At 46.6% G+C, this 16,075-nt stretch overlaps 1 protein-coding gene across 1 annotated transcript in view; it reads right to left on the reverse strand.

Moving 5' to 3' along the window:
- Window positions 1-2,376: 2,376 nt before the first annotated feature.
- The window catches only part of LOC311243873 (NUAK family SNF1-like kinase 1), a 43,733-nt gene continuing 30,034 nt past the window's right edge, over window positions 2,377-16,075 (reverse strand). The window contains exons 4-7 of the mRNA XM_084333246.1: window positions 9,919-9,984; window positions 6,946-7,065; window positions 4,760-4,892; window positions 2,377-4,604 (exon numbers count right to left, since the gene is read on the reverse strand). Coding sequence (XP_084189372.1) covers window positions 3,313-4,604; window positions 4,760-4,892; window positions 6,946-7,065; window positions 9,919-9,984 — 1,611 coding nt within the window. The 3' untranslated portion in view covers window positions 2,377-3,312. The remainder of the gene's footprint in view (window positions 4,605-4,759; window positions 4,893-6,945; window positions 7,066-9,918; window positions 9,985-16,075) is intronic.

A 16,075-nucleotide genomic window follows, 5' to 3' on the forward strand; every position in this document is an offset into this window, starting at 1 on the left:
CCAGCCCCCTCTCAGTCATGTACCAGCCAGCCCCCTCTCAGTCATGTACCAGCCCCCTCTTAGTCATGTATACCAGCCCCCTCTCAGTCATGTACCAGCCCCCTCTCAGTCATGTACCACAGCCCCCTCTCAGTCATGTACCACAGCCCCCTCTCAGTCATGTACCACAGCCCCATCTCAGTCATGTACCACAGCCCCATCTCAGTCATGTACCACAGCCCCATCTCAGTCATGTGCCAGCCCCCTCTCAGTCATGTACCAGCCTCCTCTCAGTCATGTACCAGCCCCCTCTCAGTCATGTACCACAGCCCCCTCTCAGTCATATACCACAGCTCCCTCTCAGTCATGTACCACAGCCCCCTCTCAGTCATGTACCACAGCCCCATCTCAGTCATGTACCAGCCCCCATCTCAGTCATGTAACAGCCCCCCTTTCAGTCATGTACCCTGCACGACTGGTGGGGGGTGCTTAGTAAGAGATGTGATTGGGCCAGCCCAGTGTCAGTCAGTACCAATGGGCCGCTGTCCCAGCCTAGTAGTAGGCCGGTCGTTGACCAAACAAACATTTTTTTTTTAATATATTTTTTTAATATTTTTTTATAGTTACAAATAGTTACCGAGGTCCGGACCTCTGTGACCTCATAGCTGGCTACGGCCATGGGTGTCATTGCCAGCGTCTCAGGTGATCATGGCAGCATTAATTGTTGCCAGGCGAAGGCATCATAATGCCAGGCGTGCTTGTGAAAGAATATTTCGAATGAGAATATCACTTTTTCATTTAAGCGAGACCGAAATCATCCGGAGACACAGGTTGCCAGCTCAAGCAATTCTTGATCTACTCAATGAAATCAAGGATGATATTGAGCCAGCCACCCATATTTATTATTTAAATATTGTTATTTAACGTTGTCGGCTTCCCCAATGTTGTCAGCGCTATTGATTGATTTATTTTGTAACAAGATTTAGAATTTGCATCATGCTGCAATTTTTGTTGTGTTATGCATTGCTCTTGCTGCTTGTTTTATTGTCTTTATTATGTAAAGCACTTTGAACTGCAATCCTTGTATGAAAGGTGTATTATAAATAAAGTTTATTATTATTATTATTATTATTATTGACTGCACTCACTTTCCGGTTTAGATGCCTGGATCGTAGCGGTGGGGCAATGATATATTCCCCCCCCAAACCTTTAATTTATAACGTTTCGTCAGGTCCATGAGGAGTAGATGCTGGAAACACAGTCAATGAAACGTTTATTCTGGAGTATATGATAATGCGGGTTCTATTCTCTTAACTAAACATTAAATACAACTTTCTCACTCAAAAAATATTCATAGCCTAACTTCGGTCTAAAGATTCAGCACCATGGACAGGTCTGCTCAAAATAATTTATTTGGGGATGACATGACAAACAAATGCAATGACAAAAGATAGTGACAAAAAAACAAAGGATGCAATGTGTCATGAAAATACAAATTAAGCAAGCTCTATACATTACAAAATAAACTAAATAAAATATGAAATAAACAAAATACAAATGGTGAAAAATACTGTTATGTCTATGCCTCATTTCGGGTTTATTTCTTCCCTTCCTGAAATCTGCCAACAGCACTGCCAGGTGCAAACTGTTCCACGAGCCAACTGCGCTGGAGCAAATCAGGAGCAAATTGCACACCTATGGGCGTGTTTGCGCTAGTATATCATCCGTGCAATATCTTTAGTGAATCGGTTGCAAAGATGGAGCAGATAGCGCAGGCTAATCGTGCGCAGTTAAGGTTGCTATTACCCTGCCTACTTGCTCATATGCTTATATTCAGAGTTAATTATATTGCTTATTTTTTTTACTGTTCTACTGTACTATTCTTTTATTGCCTATATATCTTCTACTATTACCATGCCCATTCCTGTACCCCCCCCCCCCCATGCTCCTATGATGCCTGAATTCCCCCCAAGGGGATCAATAAAGGAATATCTTATCTTATGCAGTTTGGGTTTTCTATTGAGATTGATGTGCCTTTAGCATACACAAGTTGTTTCCAATAGCAAATGCTAGCGTTTACATTAGGTACAGTAGTCCACAATTTGAAACCAAAACTGCCAGATGTGAAGCATATTCCCACACACTAATCCTTATGCCTCTGTAACCTTCTGCGCCAAAGCACAGGCTGATCGGCCCCATAGTTTATATTGCACAGATTCACAGAGACACACACACACAGACGCTACCGAATGCATACTATCCTCAGACAGGACATAACAACACAAGGAGGGTATTCAGATTCATATGCTTTTATTTTTCCAACAAAGTTCCAAAAAGGTTGAACCAGTGAATATAATTCTCTAGTTGCTGTATGAAAATTACATATTTACAATGGCATACGGGTACACATAGGCAGTACATAATAGGCTCCTATTCAAATGTCCACAAGAGCATCAATGGGATCAAAGGTCAAATGTGATCCATTTGGCATTTCACGCTGTGTCCGTTGGTGCAAAGGAACAAATCATCCGCATTACAGTACTACACAACCCAACGGTACTCAATGGCATCATGACAAATCACAGCATCACACATTTAAATAATTTACCTTCACAATAGAGCAGACAGTATGACTAAAAAAGTCATGAAACTTTGTCTTTTCAGTTTAACGTCACTCTCGACTCGGTATATGAAATTATTTCATTGGGTTATCGGAGAAACCATTTTAGGCGGCACTAAGGCGAAGGCTTCTTGCCACTTCCAAATACCTGAAGTGTTGGTCGACATAAAGCAGAGGACCTTTTCCAGATCATTTTCCAGATTGAAATGATCGAGGCTCATCGATACAGAATACAAAATGTGATGTGCAAGTGAGGTCACAGACGCTTCATTAGAACTTCATTCATTCTTGTCAGACAGGCTGATCTATTATTTTTTCTGTTATACGTTTATCTCATATTGGAAAGCAGTGTCCAAGAAAGAGCATAAACCCAACACTACCGATAAAATGTCCCAAAAACAGTGCTTTCAATCAACAGTTGCTCATTATAGTCAAGTCAAGTGCACACGTGCAGGGGGTACAATCTTTGCCTGTGGTACCTTAATGTCTCCTTAATAAATCAAAAGGTCATTTTTGTAAAATGATGCATCATTGATTATGCAGGGAAGGAATCCACAGTGGCCATCATCTTCTCATCCATATACGTTCACTCGCACTGTATTACTGTAGCCAGTCCCATCACAGAACCCATCAGTGCCTATCGGAAATCATCACTGACGTGGTGCTTATATTTTTCTTGACAGATTTTCATTGACCTCCAATGTTCTATAGGCTTATCTTAGCATGTCCTTCCTCCCGTCCACTGAGATCTCCCCTCCTCCCTCCTGGCCCTGCCCCCTCCCCATCACAGTCCTGTCCGTCACGGCCTCGAGGTCTTCCAGATCTTCCTCTGAACTACAGGCGCTGTGACGCAGGCCCCTGGAGAAGATCCTGCGGCGTGACTGGGCGCTGAGGTCCAACAGGTCAAAGGAGTCGGAGGAGAAGAGGCTATCCTCGCTCACCACACTGGGGGGTCGGCCACTGCTGCTGCCCCCCGTGGCCTGGAGGAGTTGCTGCAGGGTCTCCGGGAACATGAAGGAAGAGGCAATGTGATGGTCATCGGGGAGATCCAGGCTGTGAGAGAACTTGCCGTTCCGCTTTAAGATGCCCTTTCTTCTCCTCACCGCCTCTGTGCGCATGGTGGGGCTGTCCTCCACACTGGGGGGGCAGGGCTGGGCCTCGTGGGAGCACAGACCCCCCGGGCACCCAGCCCTTTTCCCCCCTGGCCCTGTGCCCGCCCCTGCTGAGGCCCCTCTCTCTGGGGAGGAGGCGTACCCCGATTCCCCTCCATACAGGTTCTTCAGGATCCCCTTCTTGGGCATCTTGGAGGAGGGCTGGCTAAATGAGGAGGGGCTTGGTAAGCTGGTGGACAGGACTTCACTGGGTGCGTGGGTAAGACCGCATGGCCGGTGAGGCTGAGGAATAGCGCTGCAGGGCTGGGATGGAGAGTTCTCTTTGGGGGAGCCGAGGAAGGCAGAGTCAAAGCTCCTGTGGGGTTTCAGGATCCCCTTGGGTTTCTTTCGCTCCACAGTGGAAGTGGAGGAGGCAGTGGCGGTGGTGGCGGCGGTGGTGGTGGTGGAGGTGGTGATGATGGTGGTGGTGGTGGTGATGGATGCTGTGGTACAAACACAGCCACAAGCTCCCAGTGCCGTCTGGGGGAAGGCGTTCTCCTTGCGTGACTTCCTCAGACTCGACGCCCAACTGCGTAACCTCCCTCCCCCTCCCCCGCGGTCGCCCTTCAGGGGGAAGCTGAAGCAGAAGGGGTGAGGAGAGGGTTGATGGGAGGAGGGGTCGGAGGAGGACGGGCCCTGGGGGGCGGCGGACATGCCGCCGGTGGCAGCGACGCGGTTCTGCCAGTCGATGTAACGAGCCAGCAGGGGCGAGGGGTCCTGGTGTGGCGACGAGGGGCAGTCGCACACGCTCTCCTCGTAGCCCCAGTTGACCCACCAGTGGTTGGCCACGTCCTCCACCGTGGCCCTCTCGTCCACACGCACCGTCAGTAGCCAGTCGATAAGCGCACAGGCATCTGCAGGGAGGGGAGTTTCACAAGTTAGCTGTTTAGTAGTGTTTATACTTGGTTATCCTCACACGATAAGCCTGTAATCGACTAGTTACTTCTAATGACTTAGGACAAGAAGTGCGCATACTGTACTGATGGACAGTGACACAGTATTCGTGTACCTGAGGGAGGATTGGGTCTGCGGTAACGTCCTTGGCTGATCTGCTCTGTGAGTTTTGCGTGACTAGCGCCGTCAAACGGCATGCTGCCATAGACCAAGGCATACAGCAGCACCCCCAGTGCCCAGCAGTCCACCTACAACACACAAATACATGTATAGTTAATTAGATTAGATTAGATTAGATTAGATTCAAATGTATTGTCATCATACAGCACAAGTACAGTACAATGAGAAGTTTGGCATCCAACCAGAGTGCAAATGTAGCAGTAAAGTGCGACAGCAATATACAATATGTGCACCTACAAGGCTGTGTGTCAGACAGACTGGTCAGCAACACCGGGGCCCCAACACCGTCTACACCAATGCCTTCCACTATCGGTCAGAGTCCTGCCACCTTCAGAAGTTTTCTGATGACTCTACAATAGTGGGATGTATAAAGGACGGTGATGAGGAGGAATACTAGGAACTGGTAGCGGACTTTGTCACATGGTGCGAAAAGAACCACCTCCAGCTAAATGTGACGAAGACCAGGGAACTGGCTGTGGATCTGGGGAGGAGGAGGAGGAGTACACCTGTGACCCCCGTTTCCATAAGGGGGGTCGATGTGGACATGGTTGAGGAGTACAAATACCTCGGAGTCCACATCGACAACAAACTGAACAGGTCAAAACACGCAGAGGCACTCTACAAGAAGGGCTAGAGCCGACTCTACTTCCTCAGAAGGCTGAGATCCTTCAACATCTGTACAAGGATGTTGAGGATGTTCTACGAGTCGGTGGTGGCGGGAACCTTCTTGTACACTGTGACCTGCTGGGGCAGCGGACTGAGAGCGGGGGACACAAACAGGCTGGAAAAGCTGGTCAGGAAGGCCAGTAACGTGATAGGGGTGGAGCTGGACTCTCTAGCGGTGGTGGCGGAGAGGAGGAGCCATCATGGACAATCCCTCCCACCCACTACAGATGGACTTGGCTGAAAAAAGGAGCACGTTCAGTGTTAGACTAAGACTCCCTAGATGTAACACTGAACGGCACAGGAAGTCCTTCATTCCGACAGCCACTAGACTCTATAATGCATCACTGTGCCTCACTGCATCACTGAGCATAGGGTGACAGTACAGCCTGGCGAAATCTTCCTGGACTCGTAGCATTTTTACACTTCTCACAATTTTCCTGGACACTTTACACTTTACATTTTTACACTTATTACTGTACATTTTACTGTATATTTCTGGCTGGATAGTTTATATTTAAGATTTTTGAATGTATATACATACCAGAATGTATATCCCGGACCGTATTGTATTTTTTATTGTATTTTATTCTTATTTTTTATATTAATATATATGTAAGGGATAATGTATAGCTACGAGGTCATTGTCGCAAAATAATTGACCGACACAGAGTTTAAAATACCGAGCCGCCTCTGCGAGGTGTTTTAAACGTCAGTGAAGGTCAATTATTTTGCGACAATGATCGAGTATAGCTATACATTATCCCGCTTATTACATGGCTAACTTACTAACAATATACCTAATTCATTTTACATCGACTCGCAAACACTGGTTCTGGCTCCGCTCGTTGCTCCGCCCTGTCATCGCCGGCAGCTTCCACAGCAGCCGGCAGTGTCTGATTGCACTGATGTCAGTGGGCTTGATTGCGAACAGCTGCGCACAGCGGTCATTATTGCTCGGCAGAGGTCCGTTATCGGGTAATATCGGACCTCTGACGCGCGCTATTGACCAATCACAAGCAAGCATTTCGGCGAATGTGAAAACGCCATGTAATAAATTATCTTATTCTTATATTAGTCCTATTGACTACCTAAATGTTTATTGTTGTTCAATGTGAGCGATCTGTAGTTGCCGAATTTCCCTCTGGATTATTAAAGGATTTCTATTCTATTCAATGTACAGGTGAATACACTGGGTACAAAATATACTACTAATGTGTAGTGTAGTGCTAATCAGATGTATGTACAGAGTTGTAGTATAATAAATAAAGACAGTATGGCTACTACTGGCCTGCAGCGTAACTAGTAAGAGTAGGATATGTACAGATATAGATACAGTAAAGGATTATGTGCAGGTAAGTAGGTAAGCAGGCAAATGCATATTCACTTTTACCGTCAAGATAAAAACAACTTTTTGTTTCAAGCAAGGGAATTTGTAAAGACGGCGTGTCGACTGACCTCTGGCCCCTGGTAGGGGAGCCCTTTCACTATTTCTGGAGATGCATAGAGTGGACTTCCACAGTACGTCTGCAGCAGAACATTCTTCTGGAAATGGTTGGACAGGCCAAAGTCAGCAAGCTGCAGATAGAGAGAGAGAGAGAGATTCAATTAATGACTCACTGATATAACTACTGCTGCGTATATAACTCATTTAATGACCTTTGACATGAGGTTTATTTGCGCCAGTGTGTTCCAGTTGCACCAGGCAGAATGATGTAACAGTCTAACGACTGGCACATTCCGTGCCGGACTCACTAGTCCAGACCAACGTCTGTTACTTTAAGAGTGTTCCAGCTGACATACGTTGTGACATAATGACCTGCCTGATGATAGTTACAACTCAGCTATTCACAACACATGCATATAGAGACACGCTCTCTCACACACGCACACACACACACACACACAGACACACACAAACACATACACACCTGCTCTCTCATTGTTACATATATAATGCTCTTTCTTGCTCACTGTCACGTACATAAACACATAACACAGGCATGAGTGTAAATTGCTTGCATGCTCACAAACATATATATAAGATATAAAGACAAAGCGAGAGAGAGAAGGAAAGAGAGGGAGAGAGAGAGACTTGTAGCATAGATTCCATTTCACTGACTATATTCCACAAACTATTGACTATGTGGAAAGGAATACAACAACCGAAAGCAATTCCTTTTACCAGAGCCCAAAATAGACGTGTGGTCAGGTTTGGCCAATATAAATACAAGAGAGGGGGGGGGAGTGGAGGGCCAAGAGCAGCAGGCCAGCAAACAGTCACGTAACGGAACAAACACTCAAGGCCAGGGGGGCCTCAGGCAGCCAGACCGGGGCTCCTCGCTATCTAGAGTGATTATTAACACGCACGCCAACGCGCTATCTCTCCCCTGTGGTGTTGACAATATCAGCCGTGACAGCCATATTTATTTGGAACATAGGGGCATTCAGGGAGTCACAGTGACATGCGTGGGTCTGGAGTGTGGAGAACGGATGCAATGATGAGATTATGAGTATGTGTGTGTACATCTCAGCTGACTTAGCTTAGCTTAGGAGAAGCATTCTTCAGCTATGAAGGCTTGTAGGTCTCTCTCTCTCTCTCTCTTACACACACACACACACACACACACACACACACACACACACACACACACACACACACACACACACACACACACACCTACACACACACACACACACACACGCACACGCACACGCACACACGTCTCACTTTCTCCTAATCATATCTGTTCTATACATGTGCCTGGGGATTAAACGGGTTATTGTCTGAAGCTGCAACAGCCTCCCATTCACACCGTGCTCCATCCCAAACACCTTGGACACAAGGAGCGGGCCACTGGAGAGGGTTCTAAAAGGGGATGACGGCCCGTTTAAAGGCCTCTTTCATAACTTGTTGTTGTGGGTGATGATCACCATATTATATTATTACAGTGAGAGAGAATGTGGAATTTGTCCAAATACCCCAATATCTCGCTTAATCTGTTTTTCAGCCCCATATTATCTGGGCAATGGGTCGGCCTTGGTATTCCTGACCCCAAGAATATTAAGTCATTTTGTGGTCCACAAATTGAATCTCTTCCAAGGTCAGCCGACATATGATTTTCCAATCTGGTTAAGGCTGGTTCAATACTTGAGGGCGGCCGTGTTATTATAGACCTCCTGCAGTACAGTGCACGCAATGCTCCAAAACTGATCCAATAACTCTACCCACTGTGTCTGCCTCCTAACCGTGTTAGTTAGGAGCCAAAAACAAAAGTGACTGGCATTTGCTAAAAGAGCCAGTAGTCTATAGATAAATATTTTTCTTCCTCAGGGGAGTGGATACTAGACCAGTATCCACACATTCCACAGAGACTTAGGCCATTTCCTCTGTGTGGCACGTTCTGAAAAAGCCTATTCTGGTGCAACGGAGGCCTGGAATTCATGTAGAGCTGCTAAGAGCTTGATACACAGTGTTTTCTTTTGATGGACGGACGGGGCATACTTATATTAAAACCCTCCGGCTGGCCCGATTGCCTTTGGATTCCATGCATTCCCCTGGGCGCCCATACGAGGAGGGGGAATGCCCAAATAAGGCAAGGAATGACCTCAAGGTTCTGTTATAGGACCTGGCACCATGTTTTCATACGGGTTCCATGCACATGCCATGGCCATATATTAAAGTGATTGTGGGTAGGATGTGTTCCAATCTATGTTCTGAATGCGGGATAATGTTTACCTTTTCTTTTATTATTTTTTTTTTTACTTTGGAGCTGCCAAGAGGATCCACTGCCAACAGTCTCCTTTCTTTAAAGAAATGCTTCAGATTTAGCCCTCTCTCCTCCTCTCTGGGAGGAGAAGTGATATGGAGGGCTAGGGATGGGTACCAAATCCGGTACTTTTAAGGGTATCGACCGAATCACGTCGGTACTACCGGGTACCGATTCACGTGAGATCCACCGGTGCCACATTTCGGTAATGCAAAAAAAAAGAAAGTCAATGTTTCGTTTACCGCGAAACGAAACCTATGAAGTGTGCCGCACATTCACGTCAACGCTCACTCGCACAATACACGCTTACCTAGGATTATACTTGATTCAACAACAACAAAGCAGTCGGGGCAATGGCAAGCCTAAAACGGTCGCAAGTGTGGTTACACTTTACAAAGCTAGATGCAGACAACGCTCACTGCAATATTATATATTATATATATATTAACAAATTGTTCTAAATAAATAATAATGATAATAAATAATTTGAAGTTTGGACTAATTAAACTGAGGTAGGTAGATTACATTTTTAGAGACTAAAGTACAGAAAGAAAGGTACCGGTATCGATTCACAGGTACCGGTACCGGTATCGGTTCAAATGTGAACGGTACCCAACCCTAATGGAGGCCAAGTTGGAGTATGTTTTGTCGCTAAGCTTACCTTGACATTTAGGTCTTTATCCAAAAGGATGTTCTCCAGTTTGAGGTCTCGGTGGACAACGGCATTCTGAAAGGTAGCAGAGAGAGAGAGAGAGAGAGAGAGAGAGAGAGAGAGAGAGAGAGAGAGAGAGAGAGAGAGAGAGAGAGAGAGAGAGAGTGAGAGAAAGAATTATTAAACTCCTGCGACACCGCTCTATCAGGTTTACACCGCAACACATTTTCTCTTGACACGAACGAGACGGAGCGGTCTCTCAAGTACAAAATATAAACTCGGCCTGTGTTTATTCCTAGGCAAATCCCGCCTGTGTCTTCACATCAAACGACAGAGTATTTCAACTCTGTCGTTCTTTCATAACAATTAAGATTAACAGGCCTACGTGTCTAATGTAGCGGAGAGACTTGAGAGAGAGAGAGAGAGAGAGAGAGACAGGGTTTCTCAGACAGTGTTGAATTGCAGTCACGCATGAGGAGGTGCTGCTTAGTTTGACTTAATGCATCTGATGTGACTCTGGTTTGATCCCCCGCTGACCTGAAGCAGCCAGGAGCCAATGAGAGGCCACAGAGTGTAGAGATAATAACGACAGAGCTGGTGAAGAAAGACATCGGGTTGTGTGAGAGGTCAAAAGCGGAAGGTCTGAAAACTCTATGGTGGGCATCGTCTTCTCATCCATTGACTTGCGCTGAATAATTAGCCAATCACAACCCGCTATTCTGATTTCAGTTGCTTTTGATTGAATAATTAGCCAATCACAACCCGCTATTCTGATTTCAGTTGCTTTTGATTGAATAATTAGCCGATCACAACCCGCTATTCTGATTTCAGTTGCTTTTGATTGAATAATTAGCCAATCACAACCCACTATTCTTTGGATTAAGATAAGCAATAGCCAAGGGAGGGGGAGCAGGAGGAGGAGGAGGTGAGGCCACCCAGGGTCTGCAGCAGTGATGCAGAGCAACTTTAAACATGACTGTCACTTTCTCATAATGGACTCTAAGTGAATGAGCTGGAAGAACACTGACGAGGAGGAAATTACCCATGACCTGAAACATTATTGCGTCTCTATGTATGTACGCATTTGTGTGTGTGTGTGTGTGCAAGAAAGAGAGAAAGAAAGAAAGAAAGAAAGAAAGAAAGAAAGAAAGAAAGAAAGAAAGAAAGAAAGAAAGAAAGGAAGGAAGGAAGGAAGGAAGGAAGGAAGGAAGGAAAGAAAGAAAGAAAGAAAGAAAGAAAGAAAGAAAGAAAGAAAGAAAGAAAGAAAGAAAGAAAGAAAGAAAGAAAGAAAGAAAGAAAGAAAGAAAGAAAGAAAGAAAGAAAGAAAGAAAGAAAGAAAGAAGAAAGATAGACATAGCTAACAAAAGTTATTCTTATCTTATCCTTGAATCTTATATTTACCTGCGATGTTTTCTTTCTAGGGTAAAAATAGAGGAGCCTCACTTTGAATAATGTTCCCCTGCAGTCTGAAGCCTCCCTCCTGAGCCCAGCAGGCCTCAGAAGCATGTTAAATAATTCATAGACACTGGAACTTTCATGTCTATTTTGGAACATCGCTTGAGGTCAGGCACAACTTCTCGGCAGCACAAAGAAAATGAACCGCCCCGCCTGCTACGAAGCCAAAGAACCAAATGATAGGCTTTATATAGTCCGAAATGTGATGTGGTAGTTTGATGGGGAACATGGTGTCATGGCCTGGCTTGGCGCCATCACAAATAGTGGACCAACACACAAAAAGGGAAGGTTAACAAAATGATTTTTATTGAAATGGACTCTGAGACCTCTGCAATGTGCCAAGATAAAAATTATGAAGGACGGAGGGTATTTATATGGTATCTGCAGCTCAGCAGTATCAGCTGAGTGCATTTAGTGTGCACACATGCATATGTGTACATTCCTTTTTGTTCGGCTATTTACCCAATGAATTATCCGTAGTAATACTGCGTTGTAATACTGCATTAATTCTCGTTGTGTGGCGCTTGGCAAACGACTGCATATATGCGTAAAAGAAAGTGCAGTGCAAACAAGGAAATGAAGTGTCGTTGCCAGCAGCTCAGAGCTGGAATGAAAAGCCAGCTGGTTTTTAAGTTGCTTGTTATAATGTGTGTCAGTGTGTGAGTGTGACAATCCAAGGCCATAACCCTTTCACTGCCACACTAACAAATGGTTAACCCTTTCACTGTGACAACACAGCAGGTTAACCCTTTCACTGTCACGCGACAAAGGGTTAACCCTTTCACTACCACACTATCACACTACAGTTCTGTATCGTATTAGCTCTCGCTCGGCGTCACTCTCTGCACTGTCCTCGCACACGTGCACACGCACTGAATAAAGACCACAATGTACCTTTAATCCCAATATTTGTCTGACCACACCCCTATCAGCATACCCATATAAGCAGGGGTGGGGCCACCCACTCGCCTCCTTCTCGCTTTCACCACAAGGAAGTGCCTCGGTAGATCCCCACACTTGAAGTGATGTGATGGTAGGAGAAGAGTTGGAAAGCAAGGATACGTTGACATCATATCTTTATTTTCTCTCTCACTATTTTCGAGAAAATACGGCGATATTGTCTTCGTACTGGAGTGTCTGGAAGATGATGATCATTCTAAAAATCCTCCACCGGTTTTCGTATTGGGAGTTCGCGCTTTTCCAACTGCAGTCCTTGCTGTGTGCTGGTTGCGGTAAAGACACAGCTGGGCTGTAGGACGCGCCGCTGTTGTGAGAAGCGGTGGGTTCCAGGTTTTGGTGAGTTATGTTTTGCTGGCAGGCTCCACTTGTCTGTTAGTGCTATGGGGGATAATTGACAATGTTTATGAAAACCGGCCCCAGGCTAGGGTCCTTTGTTCAGCCTCTTAGGCGACAGAAGACCTTGGTCTGAAGCCCATTATAGTTTTAACTAGTGGGCCGCGACCATTAACACTGGTGATCCCTGTGTTTTCTGGACGAGTGGATATCTCTCTGTCACCGTGTAGCCCCTTCTTTCATATCCAAATGAGAGTATTCCTTCACGAGGAGATATGGGCATAGATGTTCGATAGCGGAAGATCTGTGTTCAAGTCAGCTACACAGGCCAGTTTGGTATTGTGCTGGCTCCGTCGGGTGTTGGTAAAATCACCGTTGTAAAACTGTGTTGACATCTTGTTTCTCTTTTCTCTTAAAAAGTGAGGAGGGTTTCAGAACGGCGGCCTGTCTGGGTGATTGTTATATCATTGTGTACAAGTTCAGGTGATAGCTGCTTAGCTTACGGTTAGCCAGTCAGCTGTTAGCTGCGGCGTTAGCCTGCTATGATCACTGCGTGACCTACCTAGGTTGGGCCTACTGTTAGCCAGTCAGCTGTTAGCTGCGGCGCTAGCCTGCTGTGATCGCTAGGAAACGTTAGCTTGCTGCTATCGGCCAAGGCCCAGCGCGGGGTGGCTCCGGTTCCTCGCGCGCCGCCGCGAGCTCCCCTCTGGTCGCGTGCGCCGTTCGCTCGGCGTCTCGCGGGCAGGGGCAGTAGCGACCGACGGTTGGAGCGGCCGTTAGCTTAATGCTACTCTGTTGAACGTGCTTTGATTATAACATGTTTTAAACACTCTTGACTACAACGTCATCTTTGACAGAGGATGTTCGTCGAACCTGCCCTGGGCCAGGACGGCAAAGCCTGCGTCAACAAAGGGGACCGTAGCGACGGGTTGGAGCGGCGACGCTGCCCAGATCGAACAACACAGGACGGCTGTGTTTTCTACGGTGTCTTGAGACTGCACTTCGTTGATCTACGCTCCGGGTAGGCCAGGTCTGACCAGACCTTGTACACTTCGTCTGGCTTTCCCTTCTAAATGTTTTGTAAATAACGATGTTTTCCAAAACGAGTGTTACTGCACTACATTTAGGATACAACGCGAGTTGTGTGTGAATTGTCTTGTCACTAGGTATTTAGCTTCTCCGTGCAAATCGGGTTGTTGTTTCAGATGTGAAAATGATCTGGTTTGTTGTGTTGAGAAACATCATGTGTGTTTATATGTACCGTGTACTCACAACTAAGGGGGTTAACTAACCTATAAAGCTATGCTTAGTGACAAATGAGTAAAGAATATTCTTTTCTCAGCCTGTAATGACAATAAACAGTGTGTTCACATATTAACAGGTTTTCCTGTTTTAACTGGCCGTATTAAGGGTAAAGTAGGAGGATTGTGTTTCCCCCCGGTTCCCTGGGGACTTCTTCATCCTCCTATCAGAGTGGACATGTTGTTGCACTACATTGTGTCACTGTGTGGTAGGGATACGATGTAACCCTTAGCTTGATTGCTGAGGTTGTGCTAAATCTGCTGGAGTAACTTTATTTTCCTAAAAGAAAAGATTGTTGGTCGCTTTCGTGTGTGCTTAGCAAGGCCTGTGGCCGATACTAATCGAGAATTATGTATTCTCTCATTATGAAAAACGGCGTTCCTCTGTAGAGTGTTTTTGCCATTTTTTGTAGGTGATGATGGGTTGTGTGTGTCATGTGACCTACAACTGGGTTGGACTGGCCACAGAAGCACATGTGTAAGTTTGGACCGGGGCTCTTAGAGAGCCCTCTCTATTCTGTGTTTTTTCCTTAGTAAAAATCAGATAGCAGGTTAGCTCATGCGCTGTGTGAAGCTGTCAACCGCTTCATAGAGCTGACCTTTCCTCTCCCCCTTTTTTCTGTTGGTCAGGGGTACACCCCCTGTCCTTCAAGGTTCCTGTCACGTTGCGGTTCGGCACGTTACGGGGTGAGGGGGGGGGGGGGGGGGGAGTTTCCTGGTCCCACGGCCTGGAATATTGGGCGTGTGCACCGCAGAAATTCCCCCGCCATAGAGTACGTCACCGTGCGCGTCTCTGTTGGTAGGACTTCCGTGTGCTGTTCAGGTCCATGTGATGGATCTGTTTTCGGGGGGGTGGTCAGGGCTCCTCCTCACCAAGCGCTTATTCGGGCCTTCTGTGAGTTCGGACTCCTCCTTCCATGTGAGGGAGCCTCCTTCAGAGTACAGAGCCTCCTCCTCAGATTGTCAAGGTGAGTGGACCTTCTGGAAGGTGTCCTATTCTATTGTGTATGTATTCGATTCAATTCGATTATTGAGTGTGTATGGGTTCAGTGCCTCTTCCCCGGAGAGCCCTAAAACCAATTTTTTACATGGCTCAAGGTGCAATATATTCTTTTCAATCTGTACAGCTTGCGTGGGAAGTCTCTCTGGGGATTCCCGTCTCCTTCCTATGGGAGGGTGGTGGGATGTAAAAATGTGAAAATTTTTTACCCCCGGCTGTGTAGACTGGGATACATACTGTTGGTGCTTCCTTCTTTTCTATTAAAAAAGAGTTGGAGTTAGGAAGTGTCACACCCCTCTTGTCGTTCCCCTGGGCGCCTTGGGGATTCAATGACAGGTCTAAATAGCCTGTTCATTGATGTGGGTGTGTCCCGACGCACGCATAGTGCTAGCTCGCTGTAAACAGGCGACTGACTGGCACGCCTTGGTTGCTTGAGGTTAAAACGGCGTTTTTATAAAGCAACTGGGATGGAGGTTTTTCCTCTTCCGACGACCACATCCCACAACCTGGGTTGGTTATCGACGGATTCTCGTTCATGTCTGGGGGATGATGACGGAATGGATCTGAACATATGTAGAGGGGTCTCACGCCCTGGGGGTGGGCCACCGGGCACGGTTCGCCCGAACGTCTGGGTGGCGCCTTCTTTTCATGTTAAGATCAACACGCATATCTGCCCTTTCTCCTGGAGTAGGCATGTCGGCGTGGTTAGGGCACGGGACTGGTTCTGGTCACGCTGGTCCGGATCAGTTGAACCCGTTGTCCGCCGGGGATGCAGATCTGCTGTTCTGGTACCCTGAGGGACTTGGGCTTTTTTCAGGGGGAAAAATGCCAGGTCGGTCCGGGTGTCACAGGGTTAAGCGCTATGGAGACCCTGGTTGGGTAAATTTTTTACTCAGCACTGTCGTAATGGCTTACGGCCATGCCAAACTGTACACGCTCGATATCGTCGGATCTCGGCCGCTACACAGGTTGGTCCTGGTTAGTACTTGGTTGGGAGACCGCCTGGGAATACCTAGTACGGTGTGCTTGGGGCTGGTTCTCCATTCTTTTTCGCTCTTCTCTCACGCATGGCGAAGAGGGGCCTGTTGGGGTGGTCTTTGACCTCCTCTGGTGACCC

This window comes from Notolepis coatsorum (genome assembly GCF_963971535.1).
Source record: "Notolepis coatsorum genome assembly, chromosome: 17".
NCBI lineage: Eukaryota > Metazoa > Chordata > Actinopteri > Aulopiformes > Paralepididae > Notolepis > Notolepis coatsorum.